Source organism: Pantherophis guttatus, chromosome 2 (assembly GCF_059756535.1).
Source record: "Pantherophis guttatus breed Tessera chromosome 2, ASM5975653v1, whole genome shotgun sequence".
Lineage (NCBI taxonomy): Eukaryota > Metazoa > Chordata > Lepidosauria > Squamata > Colubridae > Pantherophis > Pantherophis guttatus.
In genome coordinates, this window is record NC_142064.1 from 288,641,365 (window position 1) to 288,668,025 (window position 26,661).

Consider the following 26,661-nt stretch of genomic DNA (forward strand, 5'->3'; position numbering starts at 1 on the left):
CTCCTCCCTATCTCCCCTCTCTGTATCTTTCTCCCCTGCTATCTGTATCTGTCTCTCTGTCTCCCCCTCTCCCTATCTTTCCCTCACTCTCCCTATCTCTGTATGTGTCTCTCTTTGTCCTTCTGTCTCTCTGTGTGTGTGTATGTCTGTGTGTGTGTGCAAGCATGCGTGCGCCCAGCAAGCTCTCATTGGGGCTCTTCACTACTCCTTTTTGTTCTTCTTCGCAACTTTTTGATAATCCAAGCTAGTTGAGGAATGAGTGCATCCTCCTCCACCTCCTCTCGCAACACCCTGGCTGGCTGTGGCGGGGCTGGGAGCAGGCGCACGAGCGGGAAGAGCCACCTCAAGCGGCCAGGCCTTATCATGAGGTAAAATTTCTGGAATATCCATGGATTTCAGCTTTCCCTCCATTTTGGAACTTTTTTTCTTTTTTGTTTTCTTTCACAGTCTTTCCGCGGGTACAAGAGACGTGGTCACCTGGGGTGTTCATCAGAAGAGGCTGGAGGAGTCTCTGCCTTTTCTGCTTCCCCAGTTCACTGTGAGGCTGAGGGAATAATTTGGGAAGGGCATCTGTATGTATTGAATTAAAGAAATAGAAAACAATAATTTTCCTCATTGTGGCTTCCCTTCCTGTGGCCCATCTTTCTCCGCTTCAGGCTAGCAAGACTCAAGTTGTGTTTCCCAGAGAGCCTCCTGGTTCTTCTCTTCTGACAGGATTTGGACCTATTTATTTATTTATTATTTACATTTTTATACCACCCTTCTCCCAAGGGACTCAGGGCAGTGCACAGCCAACAATAAAACACACCAATACATTAAATTTAAAAACAATTTAAAATATATTAAATAATTTGGCCTCAATATTATTAAAAAAAACTAAGACAACCATTAAAATTCATGTTTAGGCCAGCCCAGCTTGTTGGAACAATAGCGTCTTGAGAGAAGGGTGAAAGGCGCGTAGGTCAGGGATCATCCGTATCTCCGGGGGCAATTCATTCCAAAGGGGAGGTGCCCCCACAGAGAAGGCTCTCCCCCTGGGGGTCGCCAGTCGACAATGTTTGACCAACGGCACCCTGAGGAGTCCTTCTCTGTGGGAGTGTATTCGTCGGTGGGAGGCTATCGGTAGCAGAAAGCGATCTTGTAAGTACCCAGGTCCTAAGCCATGGAGACAGCTGTGTATCCAGGAGGACACTCAAGTTGCGAGCCCTCTCTGAGGGGGCCAAGATCTAACCCCCAATAGTCAGCGATGGAACCACCTGGCTATACTGGGACGCCAGAAACCACAGCCACTCAGTCTTGGAGGGGTTGAGTCTGAACAACCCCTGTCCCGGGCCCTCCAGAGATCATCAACCAATGTGACCAATGCTGTTTCCATGCTGTACCCCGGCCTGAAGCCCGACTGGTATGGATCTAGATAGACAGCTTCATCCAGGTACTGGGGAAGTTGTCGCACCACCACACTCTCAACAAACTTTGCCACAAAGCAAGGCCACCACAGACGGTTCCTGGACAGGAAGGAGAGGAAGATGGTGGAATTGCTGCCTCTGGAGACCAAAAAGCTTTTCTTGGTCAGAGAGGCATTGAGAGGGGCCTTTTCTCCTACTCCCATGCCCATCATCCATGCCCTTCCCTCAGATGCGCTCCTCTTTCCCGCCCTTTTCAGGGAATCCTGTAAATTTATGGAAAATCCACTAGGGGACGCCTTCTGCCAAGAGAAGGGAACAACAGGCGCTTTCCCATTGGGCCACTGGAGGGCAAAAGACACGGCTACCTTTGTAGAGGAGGCTTGGAAGGAAATGACGTCACACAACCTTGCCGCTCTAAGAGGCCGCACTTGCTTTCCTTAACCCCTGGGGCTCCGCAGAGGGAGGAGGACTTGCGGGAGAGTCTGGCGGGGGGAGATCCAGACGTGCCCTGGGTAAGTTGGGGGCTCCTACCGGGCAAAGGGAGGCGGAGGAGGGAGAGACCCTTGCCCGGCCCTCCTCCGGCTTCAACTCCGGGTCCCATGCTCCCCAGCTGCCCCGTGTCCAGGGATAGCCCAAGTGGGGGGAGAGGCAGGTTGGCCTTGCGGAGGCCCAGCAGGAAAAGAGAGAAGCCTGGCGAGGAGGCAGGATTCGCACCAGTCTCTCTGTCTCCGGAGGGGGAGAGAAGCAGGGCGGCCTCTCCCGCTCCCTTCTTCCTGGCCCTGTGCTGGGCTGAGCAGCTTGGGGCTCAGGGGAGGTTGTGTAAATGTTGTTCAGTGGCTGAATTCAATTTCTAATTCTTGGTATTTATTTTTCTTTCCATCTCAGATACACAAAGTCGAAACCTTATGAAATCCTTGCAAACCAAAATTTTCTATTGCTGGGAAAAAAAAGAGCGGAATAACTTGGAGGAATCAGTCCTGCAGCACCAGAAATGGTCCCGTGAAGGAAAAGGCATCTGGAGACCCACCAGAGTCCTTGGAGCCATTTGCACTTGCTCTGCAGGACAGAGAAAGGATGGAGACACAACCTTTTGGAAAGGAGGGAAGCGGAAAAGGCCCTTCAGCTGCTCAGCCTGGGAAGGGAGAGAAGCTCTGGAGAAGGACTGGGCAGAAGATCCTGGAGGAGGAAACCATCCTCCCTTCAAAAGTTCAGCCCTGGAAGTTCATCCAATACCGGGAGGCTGAGGGTCCCCGAGGACTTTGCAGCAGACTCCATGACTTTAGTAGGCGATGGCTGAGGCCAGAGAAGAACACCAAAGCCCAGATGCTGGACCTGGTGGTTCTGGAGCAGCTCCTGTTCCTTCTGCCTCCAGAGATGGTGGGTTGGGTGCGGGAATGTGGAGTAGAGACCAGCTCCCAGGCGGTGGCCCTGGCTGAAGGCTTCCTCCTGAACCAGGCGGAAGAGCAGAAGGAGCAGGTCGACTTGCAGGTGAGACACTAGGGTGCCCAGAAGGGAATAAAAAATGCATTTGAATGCTTCACCCCTCCTTCCCAAACTTCTCTGACATTCATAATATGTGACTATGTCCCACCAATTCTTGTAGCATATTGTTCCATTGTTTTCTCACTCAATGTCACTGATGGATATTGGGGGCTTTGAGGTTGTGTTCTGAACATAAGATTCCACTTTATGTATATAAATGTATGAATATAAGAATGCACTTCATGTCATGTGATGTACATTAATTCTGCTTCTTTTTTCCTTCCTCCTATTTGAAGTGCTGCACTGTGGAGATCAGAGATCCTGAGGGAAAGAAGAATCCATCAAATCCCCCTCAGAAGCTATTTTTCAGGGGGATCCCTTGGGAAGATCAACGTCAGGACACTTCAGGAGGTAATCGAAGATCCTCTGATTTCCCAGAGAGATCCCATCTGTCTTTCCTTCTTCTCTTCAGTAGTATACCTCCTCTTATTTTGTTAAATATGCCTTTTGAAATTATTTATTCTTTACAGAGAAACAAAGCATGAAGTTTTCAGGTTTTTACGATGGAGCGCAAACTATGAGTGAACCTCCAAATCAAGTAAGAAAGAGAAACGTTATTAGATTTCTATTCTCCTTTCCTTCAGGAAGTGGTGTGCAGAGTGCTCTCTCCTTCTATTTCCCTCCCTGGTTTAGACTGGATTCTTTTCATGTTCCTGTGGGACATGGACAGCATAATTGCAGGTTCAAGTTGCTCTCAACCAGCATAGCTTCCTCTGTAGACTATGAGTTTACAAGAAGTAATTTTTTAAAAGTGCTTCAACAGGTAGGAATAAACCTATCACAGTGGTAGTAACTGCTAGAGACTCATTCTTTTTGCAAGTATTTGACTTGGAGTTGTGCAAGGCTAATGAAAAATAACTAATTACTCACATTGCCACTTTACCATTTTTAACAAGCCTTATTTATGACCAGTCATTCAAAAAAATGAGCAAATCATATTAAAAAAATAAATTTAGGACTTGTGTGACGCACAGCCATTTAACTTGGTGCAAATCTTTGCTTTGGGAATTTGGGAACAATGGAGCAGAATAACAGAATTGGTAGGGATCTTGGAGATCTCCTAGTCCAAACCCCTTCTCAGACAGGAATCCCTTTGCTACTTGTCCCGCTCTCAAGTGCTTTGGAGAATAAGTTGGCCTCCTCTTCTTTGTGGCAGCAGCTTAGATATTGCCACACTGCTACCATCTCACCCCTTGTTCTTCTTTTCATTGAACTAGATATACCCAATTCCAGCAACCATTTTTTATATGTTTTAGCTTCCAGGACCTTAATCATTTTGATTAATCATTTTGCTCTTTCTAGAGTCTCAAGACCTTTTTTACATCGTAGTAACTAATACTGGATGCCACGTGCTGTTTTACCAAAGCATTATACATCGTTGATTTTCATTTTGTTAGATGAGGCCCAATCTGTCGATACTTCTATATTTCGAGCTGGAATATTGGTATTCCTGTCAATTTAGTCTTGTCTTCAAATTTGAGGACTTCCCCTTCTATTCTCTTGTCTAAATCATTGATTAAGATGATCAGATACTGCAAATCCTCCTGTTCTGTTCTTTTTTCCGTGTTCAGGAGAGTCTTGTGTCCTTCGAGGAGGTGGCTGTGTATTTCTCTGAGGAGGAATGGTCTCAGCTGGATCCTGACCAAAAAGCCCTGCATTCGGAAGTCATGCTTGAAAACCATAGGAACGTGGTCTCTCTGGGTAAGAGTTTTCTAGTCCCCAATCAGAGAGTTCAAGAAGACAGACTATGGTTAGTTTTTTTATTTTAAAAAATCACTAATCCAATATTATTTCCTTGGCGGGAGAAGGAAACGATCTGGCCTTCTCGTACTCCAAGGAAGGAAAGAGGTCAATGTCTCTTTGTTTAAACTCTTTCTTTGAATGAGGTGTGCCCTATGTGTCCTCTGGAGGTCATGTGAGAGGAATGTGTTGTCATTTGTCCTCTGAAACCTCCCAAAATTGTGTGAGAACAGATCTTTCATGAACAGGCCATGGAAGTACATTCTCCCAATTCAAGAACAAAGGCCTCATTTATTTATTTGTTTATTTATTGGTTCGATTTATATGCTGCCTTTCTCCAGAGACTCAGGGCGGCTATTGCTCATGCAATGTGACTTATTCACCCTACTTATTCCCCCACCCCACCCTGCCAAGTCTTAGCCTGCGATGATGTAGCGAGCCATCGGTTCCTTTGCCTGCTTTGGTACATTTGCAAAAAACAGGGCTAAAGTGGTGAGAAATCTTGCAGTACTGATCTTGTGTGATCTCGTACTACAGTACATTAGGCCTCTGTTCTCTGTTAACTGAGGCCTGCACAAGATCCGGGGCAAAAGTCTGTCAAACAGAGGGAAGGCCTCTTTGTTTTCAAAGACTTTTCCCCCGATCACCACCACATGGATTCGTTACAGACAAACCAACCACACTCAACATGTAGTTCTCAATGGAACTTCATCTACATGGAGGGAAGTATGCAGTGGGATAGCCCAAGTCTCTGTTTTAGGCCCAGTACACTTCAACATCTTCATCAGAGGTGGTATTCAGCCGGTTCGCACCAGTTCACCAGAACCAGTGGTGGCCATTTCCTGGAGGTCAGAGAACTGGTAGCGATGGCCAAACTGGCCACGCACCTGAACTGTCCCCCTGTCGCTGTTTGCTCACCCCAGCCAACACTCGCCCCGCCTCACCTGCGCAACTCTGGCGGCTTCGGGAAAGTCTAGCCCGGGGGAGGGGGGGGCTGGCATGCTTTTCAGCCCGTCTGCCAAGAGGAGCAGCTGACCCAGATGAGCAGTGTCCACTGGGGAGGGGTGGCAGGGAATGGGGCCGCCAGACCGACCACGACTCCCATGGGCCTTGGCAGGGGAGCGCAGAGTGCTGGGGCTGCTCCCGAGGAGGCGGCTGGGGCAGAGAACCTCCTCCGTCTATGGGCACAGAGTGGTTTTTGTGGCCAGGCGGTCTCGGGGGTGGTGGGACTGCGAAGCTTGCTGGGCTGCCCCCCCTCCCCACCGGGCTAGCATCTCCCGAAGCCACCGGCATTGTAGCCCCCCCCCCACTTGGAGCTCCAAGCGGCAGGCGGCGACGGGGGTGAGCTCTCAGGACTTTTTCCAGTGGCGGGAAAACGTTCTGAGGGGGAATCCTCACTCACCTTTGCCCTCCGCCTGTAGCTCACCACCACCACCCGCCACCTGGGGCGGTGGTGAATCAAAGCGTCAGGCGAAAGGTGAGTGAGGATTCTCCCTGAGAACTATCTTCCGCCACTAGAAAACGTGCTGAGAGTTCGCTGCCGCTGCTCCCGCCATTACTGAGTGTGTTCCAATATTTCAGAGGCTACCATCAAGAAGAAGAGGGAGTCAAGCTATTCTCCAAAGCACTCGAGGGTAGGACAAGAAGCAATGTGTAGAAACTAATCAAGGAGAGAAGAATCGCCCAAAGAGATGGCTGTGCACATGGATGCTGCAGCTGGGCGCTTTTTCTTTCAGTGTATGGTGTGGATAATTCTGTGCGTGTTCTGGATTTTTGAAGTTTTTAGAAGGGATTGGATAACCATTTGTCTGAAATGGTATAGGGTTTCCTGCCTAAGCATGCAATTAGAATAGAAGACCTCCAAGGTCCCTTCTAACAGATATTCTATTCTATTTTATGTTGTGCAGTCCTCAGTTCGTAGAAAACTCAGGCCTAAAGTACTATAGTGTGGGATCAGTAGAATGAGAGCTTGCACTCCTGAACCTGCGTGATCTGGCACTAAGGTAGTTTAGGCCTCTGTTCTCTGCTAACTGAGGCCTGTACCTTTTCTGGCCTAGGCGTTACCAAACCACGAAGCAGACTCCTTATCCCAACAAAAATCCCCTTTTATTAAGTTACTGTGAATTTCTCTCATTCACACTCAGCAAAGTCTTTCAAGAGAGAATTTACAGTTACAGACCTTATCTGGCTTGGAGAGCTGTCAAGCTGATATCTTCAAAACTGGGCAAGGAGTCTCCGAGAGTCACAAACCAATTAGGGGAACTACCGTATTTTTCGGAGTATAAGACTCACTTTTTCCCCCCTAAAAGAGGATGAAAATTTGGGTGCGTCTTATACACCAAATGTAGCCCTGCCCACCCACCGGCCCCCAAGAAAATGGAGTGCAGGGAGCCGGCAATAGGCTATGGCAATCCCTGCAGCCTGAAACAGGTGAGGCCGATCCAACAGACAATCAGTTGCTTGTGCTAATCAGGCTGTGATGTAAATGAAAATAAAACAGGCTGTTTTCTGTTTGCTGCAAAGAGGCAAATTGCTGGGAGGCAGAGGTAGATTTTTCTTTTCTTGTTTTCCTCCCCAAAAAAGGTAGGTGTGTCTTATAGTCCGGAGCATCTTATACTCTGAAAAATACGGTAACTGTCGCCTGCAAACTCCACTCCCCTTTTGCTCCTCTTTTATTCCCTCTAGAAGGGGCTATTCATTATCCACCTGTGGCCTTACTCCCAAGTCGACCCTTGTTCTTTAGCTGTTCCCTTTGTCTGGCAACTCTACACATGCGCACATTGGGAACAGGCTCCAGCTGTTCATCTGGCTAACTGATGTCTGACTCTGAAGGCAGCTAATAACTGGCATCCAGCCCTGGCCCTCTCTCTGCCTCTGACGCAGAGCCCTCATCAGAGCCTTCCCCAGAATCCAGGCCTAGTCTATGTTCCTCCGCAACCTCCTCACTATACGAATCTGTTGCCAGCTACACATGCCGTTGGCGGGCCCCAACAGGACCACATCTGGCCAAAGAACCCTTGCAAGCCAATGAGACTTTTGAGCAGTGAAATAGTCTTTCTTAAGCCACCCAACCTTTCCAGTCTCGGCGCAAAGAGCGTTTACAAGCAAAGCTTATTCCTTAACTCAAAACTGACTTTGAGTGGAATTTGCATATATATAGATAGATAATTGTAAAGAAAGGTATTTTCTAGATATTTTCAAAGCTTTCATGACTCATGAATATAAAAATCATCATGTCTAAATCATATTACTGTAAGCATGCAAAATACAACATAATGGAATTTTGGAAACATTCAGAAGAATATTCGTTACAGTTTGAACTTTTTCTCTAACCGTGTTATCATTTTCATTTCTCTTTTCCTTTGAAGGTAATAATGGGCAGGAGAATCAAGATTCCTGTGAACTGTTCCAAGTGACCAATGCTAAAGATGAAACAGAGAAGTTTGGATTTCGAATGGAATTCGAAAGCCATGAGAGAAGCCAGTCAAATAATTGGAATCAGGATGGCTCATATTTCACTGATGCTCCAATGCAAGACTTTCTTGCCCAACAAGACAAAATAAGGAAAAAATATATTGGGAAAAGCGTAAACGAAGACTATTTAACCCAAAACAAAGGAAAAGATGCTATAAGATACAATGGACAAAATTACAATGGGACATTCATTTATTCTCTTGGAAATAACTTCTTTATATCTGAAAAAGTGATTCACACAAAAAAGGAGCCTTATGAATGTTTGGAATCTGGAAAACATTTTGGAACAAGCTGGCAACTTACTTCCCACGAAAGGATTCACACCGGGGAGAAACTGTGTTCAGAATCCCCTGTAGCCTATGCAGCCCAGTCCCTCCAAGCAGCAGGAGAGAAACCCTATAAATGCACAGAGTGTGGAAAGACCTTTGCTCAACGCAGGTATCTTGCTTCCCATAAGATTATCCACACAGGGGAAAAACCATTTAAATGCATGGAGTGTGGAAAGACCTTTACTCAAAGAGGTAATCTTATTTCCCATAAGATGATCCACACAGGGGAAAAGCCATTTAAATGCATGGAGTGCGGAAAGACCTTTATTTATAGCAATGGACTTAGATACCATAAAATGATCCACACAGGAGAGAAACCATATACATGCATGGAATGTGGAAAGACCTTTGCTCAACACAGTTATCTTGCGTCCCATAAGATGATCCACACAGGGGAAAAGCCATTTAAATGCATGGAGTGTGGAAAGACCTTTGCTCGAAGAGATAATCTTATTTCCCATAAGATGATCCACACAGGGGAAAAGCCATTTAAATGCATGGAGTGTGGAAAGACCTTTATTTATAGCAATGGACTTAGAAACCACAAAATGATCCACACAGGAGAGAAACCATATACATGCATGGAATGTGGAAAGACCTTTGCTCAACGCAGTTATCTTGCGTCCCATAAGATGATCCACACAGGGGAAAAGCCATTTAAATGCATGGAATGTGGAAAGACCTTTCCTCGAAGAGGTCATCTTATTTCCCATAAGATGATCCACACAGGAGAGAAGCCATATAAATGCATGGAGTGTGGAAAGAGCTTTGCTCAACGCAGTTATCTTGCTTCCCATAAAAAGATCCACTCAGAAGAAAAACCATTTAAATGCACAGAGTGTGGAAAGACCTTTACTAAGAGCAGTGCTCTTACTTCTCATAAGATGATCCACACAGGGGAGAAACCATATAAATGCATGGAGTGTGGAAAGACGTTTCCTCAAAGAGGTAATCTTATTTCCCATAAGATGATCCACACAGGGGAGAAGCCATATAAATGCATGGAGTGTGGAAAGACCTTTGCTCAACGCAGTTATCTTGCTTCCCATAAAAGGATCCACTCAGAAGATAAACCATTTAAATGTATGGAGTGTGGAAAGACCTTTTCTCGAAGAGGTAATCTTATTTCCCATAAGATGATCCACACAGGGGAGAAGCCATTTAAATGCATGGAGTGTGGAAAGACCTTTGCTCAACGCAGTTATCTTGGTTCCCATAAAAAGATCCATACAGGGGAGAAGCCATATAAATGCACTGAATGTGGAAAGAGCTTTGCTCAGAATGGTAATCTTACTTCTCATAAAAGGATCCACACTCGGGAGAAAGTATATAGCAATAGCAATTCCACTTTAGACTTATATACCACTCCACAATGCTTTACAGCACTGTCTGAGCAGTTCACAAAGTCAGCATATTGTCCCCAGGAATCTGGGTCCTCCTTTTACCGACCTCAAAAAGATAAAAGGTTAAATCGACCATGAACCGGTCAGGATCAAACTCCTGGCTGTGGGCAATTATCTTCTGGTACTACATTCTAACCTCTGACCCACCATGTCTAGAGATTTTTATGTGTACACCTATTGTGCCTTTCTGATCCAAATGAGACAAGATTGAATCCCACAAAGTGAAATTTAATCTGGAGAAAAGTAAGGTTTTACACCTGTGTGGGAAAAACAGATTACATGAAACCTGGCTCAAACAGTAACTCTGACAGGGACCTTGGGAGTCCTAATGGATGATCACTAAATATGAGTCACCTGTGTGTGCAGTAGCAGCCAAAAATGCTGAGACAATCCTTGGTTGTATAAACAGAGACATAGAATCAAAATCGCATGAAGTATTAGTACCACTTTAGAAAGCCTTAGTAAGACCACATTTGGAATACTGCATCCAGTTCTGGACATTACATTACAAAAAAGATATTTAGTCTTTGGAAAAAAGTGTAAAGAAGAACAGCTAAGTTGATTAAAGGCCTGAAGACTAAAACACATGAAGAAATGTTGCGGGCTTTGGGTTTGGCTAGTCTAGAGAAAAGGATTAGGAGTGATATCAGGATTCCAGTACCTGAGAGGCTGCCACAAAGAGGAGGAGCTCCATTTATTTTCCAAAGCACCAGAGGGTAGGACAGGAAACAATGCATGTGAACTAATCAAGGAGGAAAGCAACCTGGAATTAATAAGAATCTTCCTTACAATGGGGATAATTGACCAGTGGGACAGCTTTCCTTCATTGTGGGTGCTTCATCACTGGAGGTTTTTAAGAAAAGACTGGACAGTCATTTGTCTGAAATGGTATAGGATCTCCTGCTTGATCAGGGGGCTGGACTAGAAGACCTCCAAGTTCCCTTCCAGCTCAATTCTGATTCTGATTCTGATTCTGAATCCTCAATCTTTGTGCTTTTTTGCCAAGCAAATATGAGCATCAGTGGAGATGAAGGTTATCATTTGGCCTGAAAGTGATGTGTGGCTGCCAATATTTAAGTGGTGGAGATTCCCCAATCATTTCAAGAAACCCCCTCTGATCAGTATTTCCACTAGAGCAGAGTTGCAGTCAGAAATGCAGTTAGTCCTGAATCCCTTACTATTGTTTCAGCTTTTCTTACTTTGCTTAATATTGCCAAAAACTGCCTTTCCACCCTGCTTCACATTATGTAACGCAAGTAATAATTGAGAAAGAAAACCATAAGGAGAACGGGGTTATAGTGATGCTGAATTAGAAAAGGCAACTCATAGGCTCTTTATCCTAACTTTGTGGTGATCTTTCCTTGCTTTCCGTCATGTTGCCCATCTCTGCCCTCACACAATCTTACCAATATCTTTTTTAAGTGAGGTCTCCAGAACTGGACACAGTATCCAAATTGGGGACTGACTAAAGCCCTATCTAGTGGGTTAGGACCTCCTTTTTCTTGATGGTGATACAACTGGTGAGGTATCCCAGTATTTTGTTTGCCTTCACAGCTGCCAGGCCACAATATTTACTCATTTTGCAGTTTTCATTTTTTCAGTGCAATTGTAACTTTGTTCACAGAGTTGTGTGAAAAAAGCGCTGCTTGAACTCAGTAATTCTAGCGTTCTGGAAATATTGGGCTGTTCCGAGCTTTGTCCACACATGGAGCATTAAAGCAAGTAGTTTTATTAAGAGAAAGCAGCGGCAGGGAAATATGGATGTGTATTAAGTTCCCCTAGCTAGCCAGCCTACTGGCCAACCCAGGTAGACTTTGATTTACAATCATTAATAAAGTAACCATTCGAAGTTACAATAGCACTGAATTAATGATGGTCTTTCCTTCCTTCCTTCCTTCCATCCATCCTTCCATCCATCCATCCCAACATCAAGGTTCCAAGTAATACATTCCCAAAACTAAGAACTCCAAGGCAGGCATATTCCTCAAAGAACATGTTATTGACTAGTCAAACATAATATGATCAAATGGATGCAGAATTTTAAATATTCAGTAGAATTGGCTAAATGGGAAGAACTCTGGAAGATGAATATAAAATCAATGCTGGCGGTGGCATACAAAGAAAACCAACTAAAGATGTTCTCTGGGTGGCATATGTCCCCAACAAGACTGCCAAAGATAAATCCAAAAAACAGCTCGACCTGTTGTAAATGTAAGAAAGCCCAAGGCACCTTTTATCACCTATGGTGGACCTGTCCAGCGGCAAAAAAATTTTGGTCTATGATTAAAAACTGGTTAGAACAAATTACATCAGTACAGATATACAAGAAACCTGAAACCTTCCTATTAGGAATCTTTACCAGAAACTATCCCAAAGAAATAAAATATCTGTTAACACACATCTTAACAGTGGCCAGGATAACACATGCTAGCCAGTTGCGCCCCTTTCTGGACCTGGACTCCCTACGCACGGTCACTCAAGCACTCGTCACCTCTCGTCTGGACTATTGTAATGCTCTCTACATGGGGCTCCCCCTGGGGTACACCCGGAGGCTCCAACTGGTGCAGAATGCGGCCGCGCGGGGGATTATGGGAGCGACGGGGCGCTCCCATGTGACTCCTCTCCTGCGCGAGCTGCATTGGCTTCCAGTGGACTTCCGAGTGCGCTTCAAGGTGTTGGTGATCACCTTTAAAGCGCTCCATGGCTTAGGGCCAGGGTACTTATGGGACCGCCTTCTGCCACCAATAGCCTCCCACCGGCCGGTTCGCTCCCACAGAGGGCCTCCTCAGGGTGCCGTCGGCCAGACAATGCCGGCTGGCGACCCCCAGGAGGAGAGCCTTCTCTGTGGTGGCACCTACCCTTTGGAATAATCTACCCCCAGAGATACGAGTGATCTCCGACCTCCGGACTTTTCGTCGGGCCCTAAAAACTTACTTTTTTCAGTTAGCCGGTCTGTCTTGATTTTAGGGTTGGTTTTAAAATTTTGATACTGATTTTAAATTGACAAGTTTTAAATTATGGGCCAAATTTATTAATTATTTTAAATCTATTTTTAATTGCAATGTTATGTATAAATGTTTTTATTTTGGCTGTTCACCGCCCTGAGTCCGAAAGGAGAAGGGCGGTATAGAAGTTTGAATAATAAATAAATAAATAAATAAATAAACTGGAAATTGGAGAAAATCCCTTCCGAAGAAGAAATTATAGACAAAATAACACAATGTGCAGAGATGGATAGGCCCAAAGATATGTAAGCTGTTGTCCATGATGGGGGTATTTTACCCCCTTGCTGAATATTGCAAAATAAATCTCTAAGTTGTTCCACCATTTCAGCTTGCAAAGTTTTGTAATACACTGCGGTCAAGCCATCCGTGCCAGGAGCTTTAGCTGTTTTTAACTGTTTAATTGCTACTATTATCTCCTCCTCTGTTATAGGATAATTCATTCTTTCCTTTTGTTGATCAGTAATTTTTGTAACTCTTTTATCGTTTAAATATTTTTCTATAAGTCCATTCTGCACCTCCTCTTTAGCATATAATTTAGTATAATAGTCCACAAAAGCTTATTTAATTAATTTTTGTTGAAAGATTTCTTTCCCTCCAATATCAATACTATCAATAGTCCGTATACTTTGTTTTTTCCTCAATGTGTAAGCCAACCATCTGCCCGGTTTATTAGCGTTACAAAATGTGTTATGCTTCGCATATTGTAAGTTTGTTGCAACTTGTTCCGCCATAAGCATTTGAAATTGGTCTTTCAAAAGTTTTATAGCACTACGTATTCTTTCATCTGTTGGATTTTTAATAAGTAACTGTTCTTTATTCTTTATTTCTATTTCCAGTTCAGATCTTTTCTTTTGTCGGAACAGTCTATGTTTAGAGTTCATGTAGATAAGTACCCCTCTCATATAAGCTTTACTTGCATCCCACACAATTTCAATTGGGGTACCTTTATTCAAATTTATTTCAAAAAATTCTTTCAAATGCTTTTTAAGTTCTGTTGTATTTTTTTCGTATCTAAACAAATTCTCATTTAATCTCCAAGAACGTCTCTCAACCTTGTCCATCTCAATTTCTATCCATACTGGGCTATGGTCAGTCAAAGTTCTTGGAAAAATCTTTGTTCTTTTTGTCTTGACAAGTAAATCATCTGTCAACAAAATAAAGTCAATCCTAGAGAAGGATCTGTGTCTGTCAGAAAAAAAAGTATAGTCCAATTCTTTTGGATTATGTATTCTCCAAACATCTTTTAGTTCCATATCTTCTTTCATGTCAAAAAAGGTCTGTGGTAATCTGATCCTAGACTTTGCCAAACTCTTTTTATCTAATTTAGAGTCGATTACTCCATTCCAGTCTCCCATAATTAAAATAGATCTGTAATCCCATTGCAATATTTTAGTATGTAACATCTTATAGAAATAGTCCTGTTGTTGATTGGGAGCATAAATTCCAATCAGAAGAATTTGGCCATTTGCTGTAAGCAATTCAATTGCTACAAACCTACCATCTTCATCTGTTTCTATAACTTTAGCTGTTAACTTTTTATTTACATAAATAACCACACCATTCTTTTTTTGCGAAGTTGAAGATATAAAATGTGTTCCTAGTTTGGAGTTTATCAAATATTTTTGATCTTGAGTTGTGATATGCGTTTCTTGTAAACAAATTATATCATTATTAAATTGTTTCAAATATGTAAATAATTTCTTCCTTTTCTGTACTGAATTCAACCCATTAACATTCCAAGATAAACACTTAAACATCATCAGCCTCTTTCTGGAGCAAAGAGCAAAATAATTGAAGGTCATCCGAAAGCTTCGATCTCGCTCCCCCCATGGCTCCAATCTCTTGTGCAGTACTCTTAACTGCCTCCTTGTCTTGTCTTTCCTGTTGTTGTTGTTGCTTTTGTTTAAGTAACTTAGATTGAGCTCGAGTTATACGTTGATCCTTAACTTCAATCATCCGAACCGGGTCCAAAATTGGAGAAGATTCCAGCAAGGGCTCATCCAGAAAACCTCCTTCTGCACCTTGCACTTCCTCTAATTCCTGCTTAGACTGTTCTTGCAGTTCTCGTTGAGGTTGCTTCTCTTCACTCTCTTTAATCTCCAAAACTGTAGATGTACGTGGAGATGGTGTTCTTTCCTTAAGGATAGTAGTATAGAAGTGCTGTGCCTTCTCCACGGTATTCAAACGGTATCTTTCTCCCTTGTATCTGAAAATTATGCCAACTGGTGCGTCCCACCGGAAAGGTATCTGTAAATTTTGCAATTCCTTAACAAGAAAGCCAAATTCTTTTCTAGCTTTCAGCATTTTAGGAGGCAATTCTTTATAAATTCCAATTCGTGAGCCCCCCACTTGTACAGAAATGTAAAAGGATTTTTGCAGGATATCGTTTCTTATTTCTCTATCTGTAAAATATATGACCACATCTCTAGGTAATTGTCTTTGTCTGGCCACCCAGGAGTTCACTCTGTAAATTTTGTTTATTTTGTGAAAAACCACATCAGGATTAACTTGTAAAATCTTGGCCAGGGCCTCAGAACAAACTTGTCTCAAATCCTGTCTTTCCTCCTCTCGAATTCCTCGAAGCCGTATAGCAAACTCCATTGCCCTGAATTGTATCATGACAATCTCGTTTTCTACTCTTTGCATTTTATTGTCAACATCAGCAATTTTATAATCATTGTCTTTCATCTTAACATTAACTTCTGATTTAAGTTCTTCAACTTTAAAATCAACTTTCCCAATAAATTCTGCCAGGCCAGATGCCACTTCTGATATTTTTTTGGTCACCTTGTTTTGATTCTGTTTCACCATATCTTTAACTTCAATAATTTCCTGCATAAATTCCTGATGTGATTTTTGAAGTTTATCATCTATCTCCTGTTGAGATTTTTGAAATTTATCATCCAAAGTTTTAGAAATAAATTCTTTTAAATCTCCCACATCAAATTCTTTTTTCTGAGTCTGTAGCTGTTGAGCAGGGGGAAGCTGCGTTTCATGTTTGTGTGTGGGGGATCCCCCCCCTGTTGCCTTCCCTTCCTGCTTCTTTGAAGCCATCCTGCCACGTGATCTAGTTTTTCTAAAGAGGGAAGTTCCTTTTCCTTTCCCTCCTGCACAAAGACTTCTAAAAAAGTCCCCCAGATTTGATCAAATAAAGGTTGAAGTAAAGCAAAGTCAAGTGTTGAAAAGGGAGAAATTTTCCACTTGTTTCTCTTATTACAAACAAGACAACTTTGTAGCAACTTGGAAACTTTGTAACAAAGCAAGATAACTTCACCAATCCACACTCGCTGGCTCGTTAACTCTAAGGCTGAGCGCCATGTTTTTTCAAAGCACTTTCACTCATTCGCATTTTTCTCAGTTTAAAAAGTCAACAAAGCGCTAATACTTGCGTTTCCAAGTTTCAGGATTCAGGTAATTTCGCTGTTTATTAAAGCTGGTTCTTTTCGCTTTGAGTTTCCTGCAGCCGGCTTGTTCTGCGAAAGCAGAATCGTCCCACGTCGCCCGGAGTTTCAGCAGGTTGGGAGGGAGCCACGCTTGTTCTCTCCCCAGAAACGTCCCTGGGGGGTTACAGGGGCTCGACCTGTGCCCTGCGATCTCTACTTCCTCAATCCTATGGATTTTGAAGTTTTCGAGCCGCTTCTTCGTCTCGAAGCAGCTCTACGGGCAGCGGGGCTGGCGGAGCTTCAAAAGGCGCCGCCATCGCCGAAGACAGGGAAACCGGAAGTTCCCAGATTTGTTTTGATTTGCACACTGTGTTTCCTGAGATTCTTCATGAAGAGACGGGTGAGCCCCTCATCCTTAACTGCTGGATGGAGGGTTAGGCTGGGCTGAAGGAGAGGAGAAAGAGCAGGGTGAAAAGCTAAGGACAAGAGGCCCACCTGCCTGTCCACGAGACCTCGGGAGACACATTGTGCAAACGTAAAAGCCTGTCCTGGCTAGGTGGCTCAGTGGCTAAGATGGTGGCTAGGTGGCTTGTGGATCAGAAAGATCGGCGGTTTGAATCCCTATTATTATTATTATTATTATTATTATTATTATTATTATTATTAATTATTTATTTTATTTCTATACCGCCCTTCTCCTGCGGGACTCAGGGCGGTGTATAGCATATATAATTTTAAAAAAAACAATTTAAAAAACAATTAAATAATTTTGGCCCAAGTTTAAAACAACCCAATTAAAATCGAATTCAATTAAAAACTGAGAGGATGGGATCAAGCCAGCCTGGCTAGATAGAATAAGTGTGTTTTCAGGGCCCGAAGAAAGGTCCGGAGGTCTAATATCGTGCGTATCTCAGGGGGCAGGTCATTCCAGAGGGCAGGTGCTGCCACAGAGAAGGCTCTCCCCCTGGGGGTCGCCAGCCGGCAAGTATAGGTCTCCTACGTGAGCAGGGTTGGACTAAATGACCTCCAAGGTCACCTTCCAACTCTGTTATTGTTACCTCTCAGGAGACACATTGTGCAAATGTAAAAGCCTCTCCTTCCAAATTAAGCAGCAGCACCTGAATCAAAAAGCACCACAAGTCTGGGTTTGTTGCCCTCTTTCCGGGAAGTGTTTCAATACCAGGTCAAATTGGGTGTTATTCAGATCACATCACAGAGAATAGGAGCTGTGCTTTCTCGCTAAACACCTAAACACATCGGGATGTGATCCGAATAAGACACAGCTTGACCTGCTACTGAAACACTTCCTGATTCTTTTCCAAAGTGTGCTTGTAGCAGCTGCCTTAAATGTGCTTGCAGTGGCTGCTGTATATGGAGTGGCCGGTCCTGTGCCTCTGCCTGCTGCCAGTGCCACCTGCAGCAGTCCCAGTTGCTGCAAGTGAGCAGTGAGCATCTCAAAAGTGAAAAGCGGGACTCACCTGCCGCCCCTTGCACTGCAAAACGTAGAAAACAGCCACCCTCCTTTTGGGAAAGAGCCAGGGGGCGTTTCAATAGCAGGTCAAGCTGGGTCTTATTCAGATCACATCCTGGCATGTTTTTTGTTTTTTAATTTGATCTATATGCCGCCTTTCTACGGAGACTCAGGGCAGCTTACAATGCGTTAAGCAATAGCCTTCATACTTTTTGTATATTTATACAAAATCAGCTTATTGCCCCCACAAACTGGGTCCTCAATTTACCTACCTTAGAAAGGCTGGAAGACTGAGTCAACCTTGAGCCTGGGGAGATTCGAACTAGCAGTAATTGCAGGCAGCTGAATGATAATAACAGGCTATTAGTCTGCTGCGCCACCAGGCTCTTTTTGGAAGGAGGAAGACTCAGCTGCTATTGCCTGTGCTGAGGTTTGCACAGTGGCAGCAAGATATTGCAAGATTCATGTTTATCTCCCTTCCAAAACATACTGACGATGGCTGATTCTTGGTTTTCGCTTTCAACCACAATATTGGCAGCCACTGACACAAGCGAATCTTGGGGGGGGGGGTGTTCTTCGTCCTCCTGACAGCACTGCTCTCGGCCGCACAGCTGGGCTGTTCCTGCTTGACAGGGGGCCAGAGTTCTGAACAACCACAAGACACAAGCTGTGTTTCCCAGAGATTCTCCTGGTCCTCCTCTTCTGACCGCCCCGCTGTTTCTGACAGGATTTGGACCCTTTTGAGGCCTCCTCCAATCTCTGCCAGGCCCTGAGGGTGGCTCTTCCTGAGGGAAGCGAGTTTAAATCCTCCAGAGAGATTTTTTTTTCCATCTCCACAGAGGGTTCCTAGAGAGGTAAGGAGAGGGAGAGGGAGAGGGAGAGAGTGCTGTATTTGGAAACCACAAAGCTTTTCTTGGGCAGGGAGGCATTGAGAGGGGCTTTTCCTCCTATTCCCATGCCCATCATCCCTGCCCTCTCCCTTCCCCTCAGATACGCTCCTCTTTCCCGCGCTTTTCAGGGAATCCCGTAAATTTACGCAGAATCCACTAGGGGGCGCCTTCTGTCTAGAGAAGGGAACACCAGGCGCTTCCCCATTGGGCAACTGGAGGACGAAAGACCTTTGAAGAGGAGGCAGGAAAGGAAGTGACATCATAGAGCTTTGCCGCTCTAGGCTCCGCACTCGCTCTCCTTAACCCCCGGGGCTCCGCAGGAGACGGAGAGGCTGCGGGAGAGTCTGGCGGGGGAAGATCCAGAGGTGCCCCGGGTGAGTTGGGGGCTCTTCCCTTGCAAAGGGAGGCGGAGGGGAGAGACCCGCGCCCGGCCCTCCTCCGGCTTCAACCCCGGCTCCCATGTTCCCCAGCCGCCCTCTCCATGCAGGAGGAAGCGGGGATCCCAGGAAGGCGGCGGGGATCGGGGGTCTCCCTTCCAGTGTCCGGGGAAGAGCCCAAGGGAGGGGAGGGGAGGGTCTGCCTTGCGGAGGCCCAGCAGGAGAGGAGAAAAGCCGGGCGAGGAGGAGGCAGGATTTGCACCAGGCTCCCTGTCTCCGGAGGGGGAGAGAAGCGGGGCGGCCTCTCCAGCTGCCTCCTTCCAGGCCCTGCTCTGGGATGAGCCTCTTGGGACTCCTGGAAGGTTGGGTGAAGGTTGTTCAGTGGTTAAGTTCTACTTTCTAATTCTTAATATTTGTTTTTCTTCCCATCTCAGATACAGAAACTGGAAGCCATTTGTGGTCTTTGCAAGGGAAACTTTTCTCTTGGGGGAAGAAGAAAAAGGGTGGAATAACTTGGAGGGCTCAGTTGTGGAGCACCAGAAATGGTCCCGTGAAGGAAAAGGCATCTGGAGACCCATCAGAGTCCTTGGAGCCATTTGCAGTTGCTCTGCAGGACAGAGAAAGGATGGAGACACAACCTTTTGGAAAGGAGGGAAGCGGAAAAGGCCCTTCAGCTGCTCAGCCTGGGAAGGGGGGGAAGCTCTGGACGAGGACTGGGCAGCAGATCCTGGAGGAGGAAACCATCCTCCCTTCAGAAGTTCAGCCCTGGAATTTCATCCAATACCAGGAGGCTGAGGGTCCCCGAGGACTTTGCAGCCGACTCCATGGCTTTTGTAGGCAATGGCTGAGACCAGAAAAACACACCAAAGCCCAGATGCTGGACCTGGTGGTTCTGGAACAGCTCCTCTTCCTTCTGCCCCAGGAGATGGAGGGCTGGGTGCGGGAGTGTGGAGCAGAGACCAGCTCCCAGGCGGTGGCCCTGGCTGAAGGCTTCCTCCTGAGCCAGGTGGAGGAGCAGAAGCAGCAGGTTGAGTTGCAGGTGAGACACTTTAGGGAGCTCAAAAGGGAATAAAGAATGTGTTTGAATACTTCACCCCTCCTTCCCAAACCTCTCTGACGTTCATAATATGTGACTATGTCCCATCAATTCTTGTAGAATATTGTTCCATTGTTTTCTCACTCAACCTCACTGGTGGATATTGGGGGCTTTGAGGTTGTGTTCTGAACATAAGATTCCACTTTATGTTGTGTGATGTACATTAATTCTGCTTCTTCCATCCTTCCTCCTATTTGAACTGCTGCACTAAGGAGATCAGAGATCCTGAGGGAAAGAAGAATCCATCAAATCCCCCTCAGGAGCTATTTTTCAGGAGGATCCCTTGGGAAGACCCAAATCAGAACACCTCAGGAGGTAATTAAAGATCCTCCAATTACCCAGAGAAATCCGATCTGTCTTACCCTTCTTCTCTTCTGTAGTATACCTCTCCTTACTTTGTTAAATATACATTTTGAAATTATTTTATCCTTAGAGAAACAAAGAATGAAGTTTTCTACTTTTTACGATGGAGCTCAAACAGTGGTTGAACCTCCAAATCAAGTAAGAAAGAAAAAAGTTATTAGATTTGTATTCTCCTTTCCTTCAGGAAGTGAAGCGGGTGTGCAAAGTTCTCCCGCCTTGTATTTTCCCCCTTGTTTGGACTGAATTATTTTTGTTTTCCTGTACAGCATGGACAGCATAATAGCAGGTTCAAGATGCTCTCAACCAGCATAGTTTCCTTTGTAGACTCTTACTGAGACACAATGGTTTGTCATTTCTACCCTCAGATTCTGTTTAGGAAATGTTTTTTAAAGACCACTGGTTAACTAGTTCTCCTAGGTACTCTTCCAACTATGAGTTTACACGAACTAATGTTTTAACAAGTCCTTCAAGAAATAGGAATAAATGTATCACAGTTGTAGTGACTGCTAGAGACCCGTTCTTTTTGCAATTATTTGACTTGGAGTTTTGCAAGGCTAATGAAAAATAAATACTCACATTGCCACATTACCATTTTTTTAAAAAGCCTTGTTCATAACCTATAGTTCAAAAAATAAGCGAATCACATTAAAAAATAAAGCAGAATTTTAAAATCCAAAGAGAATGGCCACATAGAATCCCAGTATGTTGGGCTATAAAATAATTTCCAATCCTCTGATTTGTTCCTGGATTACGAGATCAAACATTCCCGCTTTGCAAAGGTTGAGAAATGAGCTTCACAGAGAATTATCTCTTCTTTGTTTTCTCACATTCAGCCAATGGCTCAAAGTACTACATCAATAAATGATAGGGCAATAGATCAGTTGATCCAGAAGTGGGATTACTTTACTGAAAGGCACTGTAAATTCTGCAGAATCAATGAAATTGATAAAACTTGCCCCAAATATTTCTTCAATCAAACAAATTTTGAGAATTGTCCATTTTCTCACCTAAAAATAGGACTTGCGTATCGCACAGCCATTTAAGTTAGTGCATATTTTTCCTTTGGGAATTTGGGAACAATGGAACAGAATAACAGAGGTGGTAGGGATCTTGGAGGTCTTCTAGTCCAACCCCCTTCTCAGACAGGAAGCCCTATAATATTTCAGATAAATGGCTGTCCCATTTTTTCTTAAACTCCTCTGGTGTTGGAGCATCCACAACTTCTGGAGGCAACTCATTCCACTGATTAATTGTTCTGTCAGGAAATTTCTCATTAGTTGCATATTAGTTCTCTCCTTGATTAGTTTCCATCCATTGCTTCTTGTCCCGCTTTCAGGTGCTTTGGAGAATAGGTTGGCCTCCTCTTCTTTGTGGCAGCCCCTTAGATATTGCAACATTGCTACCATCTCATCCCTAGTTCTTCTTTTCATTGAACTAGATATACCCAATTCCGGCAACCATTCTTCATATGTTTTATATAGGACCCTAATCATTTTGGTTGCTCTTTTCTGTACTCTTCCTAGAGTTTTAAGATCTTTTTTCAATCTGGCAACCAAAATTGGATGCAATATTCCCAGGTCCATTATAAAGTGGAACTAACACTTCATGTGATCTTGATTCTACCCCTCTCTTAATGCAGCTTATGATTGAGTTGGGTTTTTTTGGCAACTGTAGCATACTGCTGACTCTTGTTTAAGTGATTGTGCACTAGGATTCCAAGATTCCTTTTGCACTTTCTACTGTTGAGCCAGGTATCACCTAAATTTATGCCAGTGCATTTAGTTTTTATTTCCTAAATGTAGCACCTTCTATTTCTCACCATTGATTTTCATTTTGTTAGATGGGGCCCAATCTGTCGATACTTCTATATTTTGAGCTTATCTTCTGGAGTTGTTGTGCCTGTCAACTTGGTCTTGTCTGCAAATTTGAGGATTTTCCCTTCTATCCCCTTATCTAAATCATTGATGAACAGATATTGCGAATCCTCTTGTTCTGTTCTTTTTTCCATGATCAGGAGAGACTTGTGTCCTTCGAGGAGGTGGCTGTGTATTTCTCTGAGGAGGAATGGTCTCAGCTGGATTCTGACCAAAAAGCCCTGCATTCGGAAGTCATGCTTGAAAACCATAGGAACGTGGTCTCTCTGGGTAAGAGTTTTTTAGTCCCCAATCAGAAAGCTCAAGAAGATAGATTATAATTAATTTTTTTAAAAAAAAAATCACTAATCCGATATTATTTCCTGGGAGGGAGAAGGAAACGATCTGGCCTTCTCGTACTCCAAGGAAGGAAACAGGTCAATATCTCTTTCCTTAGATGCTTTCTGTGAAGAGCATTCTCCCAGTCCAATTCATGAACAAAGGCCTGATGCAGTGTGACTCTGCATCTTAGGGTACAGGTAATCCCACTGTCAGCATTCTAATGCTGCCATAAAGAGAAGAAGACGAGACTTGACTTTTCACCTACTTATTTTCTCTGTAGATAATATCCCCTAGTAGATGGGATGGGAGGGGGGACATTCCTGTGGGTTGAAGTCAGGAGCTGGGGAGACTGACTTGGAAGATGGCCAATGAGACGCTGAGAATTGGGGAACGGAAAGGGAAGGGTTTGGGGTCAGAGGGTTAGTATCGGCTACGACGAAGTCGGGGCCAGATTTGTCGTACTCAATAAATGGAAGTTTTCAGCAAAGATTAATTGTTTGGGAATGCAATTTATTTGAGATGACATCGGAACCTGACACCCACTACATGACTGTTCCAAGTTACGACCTAGCCGTCTCTCAAGTACTTAAGACCCAGTCTTGAAATTATAAATGTTGTAGCATTACAGCTGTCATTCACACTTACGAATGACAGCAGAGACGCTGCAATGTTCGCGCCATCTATACCCCCACCCCACCCTGCTGAGACTTACATTGCAATGATGTAGTGAGACGTCGGTTCCTTTGCCTGCTTCGATGCATTTGCAGAAAACAGAGGCCTAAAGTAATGAGAGATGCATGAGATCAGTAGCACGAAATCTCACGCTAAGTATCTCAAGTGATCTTGCACTACAGTACTTTAGGCCTCGGTTCTCTGCTAATCCAAGGCCTGCATGATATCCAAGCCAAAATTCTTTGCAAACAGAGGGAAGGCCTCTTTGTTTTCAAAGACTTTGCCCCTGGATCTTGTGCAGTCCTCATTTCATAAAGAACACAGGCCAGAAATACTGCAGTGCGAGATCACGCATGATCAGTAGCCTGAGATCTTGCACTACTTGTCTTGTTTGATCTCGTACTTAATTAGTTTAGGCCTCTGTTTTTTATGAACTGAAGCCTGTACCAGATCCAGTCAAAGAACCCTTGCAAGCCGATAAGACTTTGGGACAGCGAAATAGCCATTCTTGAAACCTTCCAACCTTTCCAGTCTCCACGCAAAGAGTGTTTACAAGCCAATGGGAGGCTTCAAGCAAGGGATTTCACTCCAAAGTCTCATCGCTGAGATCAAGGAATGGGCTGAGCAGGAGTCCCGCCTGGAAGACAGATGCCGTGGAGCAACTGATCCAAGGTACCCCCGGGAAGAAGGAGATTGTTTCAAAGTTGTTCTATTTCTCACAAGTCTCTGCTGTAATTAACCCACCCCAATAAATCTTAAATTTTCTCCTAATTCCTCCTTGGAGGTCTCCCCTGATTATTCCTTAACTCAAAACTGAGTGAGATTTGCATATATATATATAGATAATGAGATAATTATAAAGAAATAGCTATTTTCTAGATATTTTCAAAGCTTTGATGACTCATAAATATAGAAATCATGTCCATATCACACCACTGTAAGCATGCAAACATACAACCTAATGGAATTTCAGAGAAATTCAGAAGTAAATTCACTTGACTTTCTACAGTTTGATCTTTTTCTCTAACTGTGTTATCATTTTCATTTCTCTTTTCCTTTGAAGCTAATAATGGGCAGGAGAATCAAGATTCCTGTGAACTGCTCCAAGTGATCAATGCTAAAGATGGAAGGGAGAAGTCTGGAATTCGAATGGAATTTGAAAGCCATGAAAGAAACCAGTCAAATAATTGGAATCAGGAAAGTTCGTCTTCCACTGATGCTCCGATGCAAGACTTTCTTGCCCAACAAGAAAAAATCAGGAAAAAATATATTGGGAAAAGTGTGAAGCTAATCAAAGATAAATTACACCTAGATGAACACTATTTAACCCAAAACAAATGTAGAGAGTATGATAATAGGTTCAGAAGTTATAGTAATCTTATTTCCCATAAAAGGATCAACTCAGGAGAGAAACCATATAAATGCCTGGAGTGTGGGAAAACCTTTACTCATAGCAAAGGACTTAGAAACCACAAAACAGTCCACACAGGAGAGAAACCATATAAATGCATGGAGTGTGGAAAATCCTTTACTCTGAACTATAGACTTACTATCCACAAAAAGATCCACACAGGGGAAAAGCCATTTAAATGCATGGAATGTGGAAAGACCTTTGGTCAAAGATGTACTCTTATTTCCCATAAAATAATCCACACAGGCGAAAAGCCATATAAATGCATGGAGTGTGGAAAGTCCTTTGCTCAATGCAGTTACCTTGCTTCCCATAAAAGGATCCACTCAGAAGAGAAACCATATAAATGTATGGAGTGTGGAAAGACCTTTGCTCAGAGCAATGCTCTTACTTCTCATAACAGAACCCACACAGGAGAGAAGCCATATAAATGCATGGAATGTGGAAAGACCTTTGCTAATAATAGTAATCTTACTTATCATAAAATGATCCATGCTAAGGGTAAAGTATATAGCAATAGCAATTCCACTTTAGACTTCTCTACCACTCCACAAAGCTTTATAGCAGTCTTTGAGCAGTTTACAAAGTCAGCATATTATCCGCAGGAAACTGGATCCTCATTTTACTGACCTGACAAAGATTAAAGACTGAATCAATCATGAGCCAGTCAGGACCGAACTCCTGGCTGTGGGCAATTAACTTGTAGTACTGTATTCTAACCTCTGATCCACCAGGTCTATAAATTTTTATGTGTACAGATACTGTGCCTTTCTGATCCAAATGATTCAAGATTCAATCCAACAAAGTGAAGTTTAATGTGGAGAAAAGTAAGGATTTACACCTGGGTGGGAAAAACAGATTACATGAAACCTAGTTCAAAAACAATAACTGTGAGAGGGACCTTGGGAGTCCAAAGGAATGGTCACTTAAACATGAGTCATTTGTGTGCGGCAGCAGCCAAAAAAGCTAATACAATCCTTGGTTTGTATAAACGGAGACAGAATCAAAATCAAATGCAGTATTAGTACCGTTTAATAAAGCCTTAGTAAGACCACACTTAGAATACTGTATCCAGATTTGGTCATTACATTACAAAAAAAGATGCTGAGACTTTCCAACGAAGAGCAGCTAAAATGATTAAAGGCCGGAAGACTAAAACAAGAACTGTTGCAGGATTTGGGTTTGGTTAGACAAGAGAAAAGGAGGATTAGGAGCGATGGCAGTATTCCAGTACTTGAGAGGCTGCCACAAAGAGGAGGAGGTAAATTTATTTTCCAAAGCACTGGAGGGCAGGACAAAAAACAATGCATGTGAACTAATCAAGGAGAGAAGCAACATGGAATTAACAATGTTCCTTACAGTGAGGACAATTAACCAATGGGACAGCTTTCCTCCAGACATTGTGGGTGCTTTATCACTGGATGTTTTTAAGAAGAGACTCGATAGTCACTTGTCTGAAATGGTATAGGTTCGTGATGGCGAAGCTGTGGCACACGGAGCCATATCTGTGGGCACGCAAGCATTGCCCTAGTTCAGCTCCAGCTCGCATGCGCATGCCGGCCATCTGATTTTCAGGCCTTCCGGGCCCAGGGGAAGCCGGGAAACAGGATGTTTCCGGCTCTGGAAGGCCTCCGGGGGGAGTGGGGAAAGCCATTTTCTTCCTCCCCAGGCTCCATAAAGCCTCTGGAGCACGGGGAGCGTGGGGGAGTCACGTGCACGTGCGTGGGGGTGCAGGGGGCAATGAATAATGGGTATGGGCATGCACGCACACGACTCCCTCATGGCCCCGCTTTTGGCACACGATGGCAAAAAGGTTAGCCATCACTGGTATAGGTTCTCCTCCTTGAGCAGGGGGCTGGACTAGAGCTCCAAATTCCCTTCCAGCTTGATTCTAATTCTGAATC

At 44.0% G+C, this 26,661-nt stretch overlaps 2 protein-coding genes across 3 annotated transcripts in view; both read left to right on the forward strand.

Annotated features, from left to right (window-relative positions):
- Positions 1-1,795: 1,795 nt before the first annotated feature.
- Positions 1,796-26,661, forward strand: part of LOC117662532 (uncharacterized) — a 39,164-nt gene continuing 14,298 nt past the window's right edge. The window contains exons 1-7 of the mRNA XM_087884937.1: positions 1,796-1,918; positions 2,292-2,894; positions 3,185-3,299; positions 3,419-3,486; positions 4,520-4,649; positions 8,057-9,816; positions 24,757-25,219. Coding sequence (XP_087741063.1) covers positions 2,481-2,894; positions 3,185-3,299; positions 3,419-3,486; positions 4,520-4,649; positions 8,057-9,816; positions 24,757-25,219 — 2,950 coding nt within the window. The 5' untranslated portion in view covers positions 1,796-1,918; positions 2,292-2,480. The remainder of the gene's footprint in view (positions 1,919-2,291; positions 2,895-3,184; positions 3,300-3,418; positions 3,487-4,519; positions 4,650-8,056; positions 9,817-24,756; positions 25,220-26,661) is intronic.
- Positions 18,936-24,117, forward strand: LOC132710745 (zinc finger protein 202-like). 2 transcript variants are annotated; one of them, XM_060687778.2, is made up of 6 exons: positions 18,936-19,017; positions 19,455-20,059; positions 20,329-20,431; positions 20,550-20,617; positions 22,494-22,623; positions 23,878-24,117. In XM_060687778.2, exons 2-6 carry the CDS (start codon positions 19,646-19,648, stop codon positions 24,096-24,098), a joined length of 936 nt encoding a protein of 311 aa, XP_060543761.2. In that variant the 5' UTR covers positions 18,936-19,017; positions 19,455-19,645; the 3' UTR covers positions 24,099-24,117. The 2 variants fall into 2 exon arrangements, with proteins under 2 accessions (XP_060543761.2, XP_060543765.1); XM_060687782.2 differs by lacking the exon at positions 23,878-24,117 and adding an exon at positions 22,790-22,996.

Coding starts and splice junctions, on each gene's coding strand:
- LOC132710745 (XM_060687778.2), top strand. CDS start 19,646: ATGGAGACACAACCTTTTGGAAAGGAGGGAAGCGGAAAAGGCCCTTCA. Junction 20,432..20,549: donor AAATCAGAACACCTCAGGAG/GTAATTAAAGAT, acceptor TTTTATCCTTAG/AGAAACAAAGAATGAAGTTT. Junction 20,618..22,493: donor TGGTTGAACCTCCAAATCAA/GTAAGAAAGAAA, acceptor TTCCATGATCAG/GAGAGACTTGTGTCCTTCGA.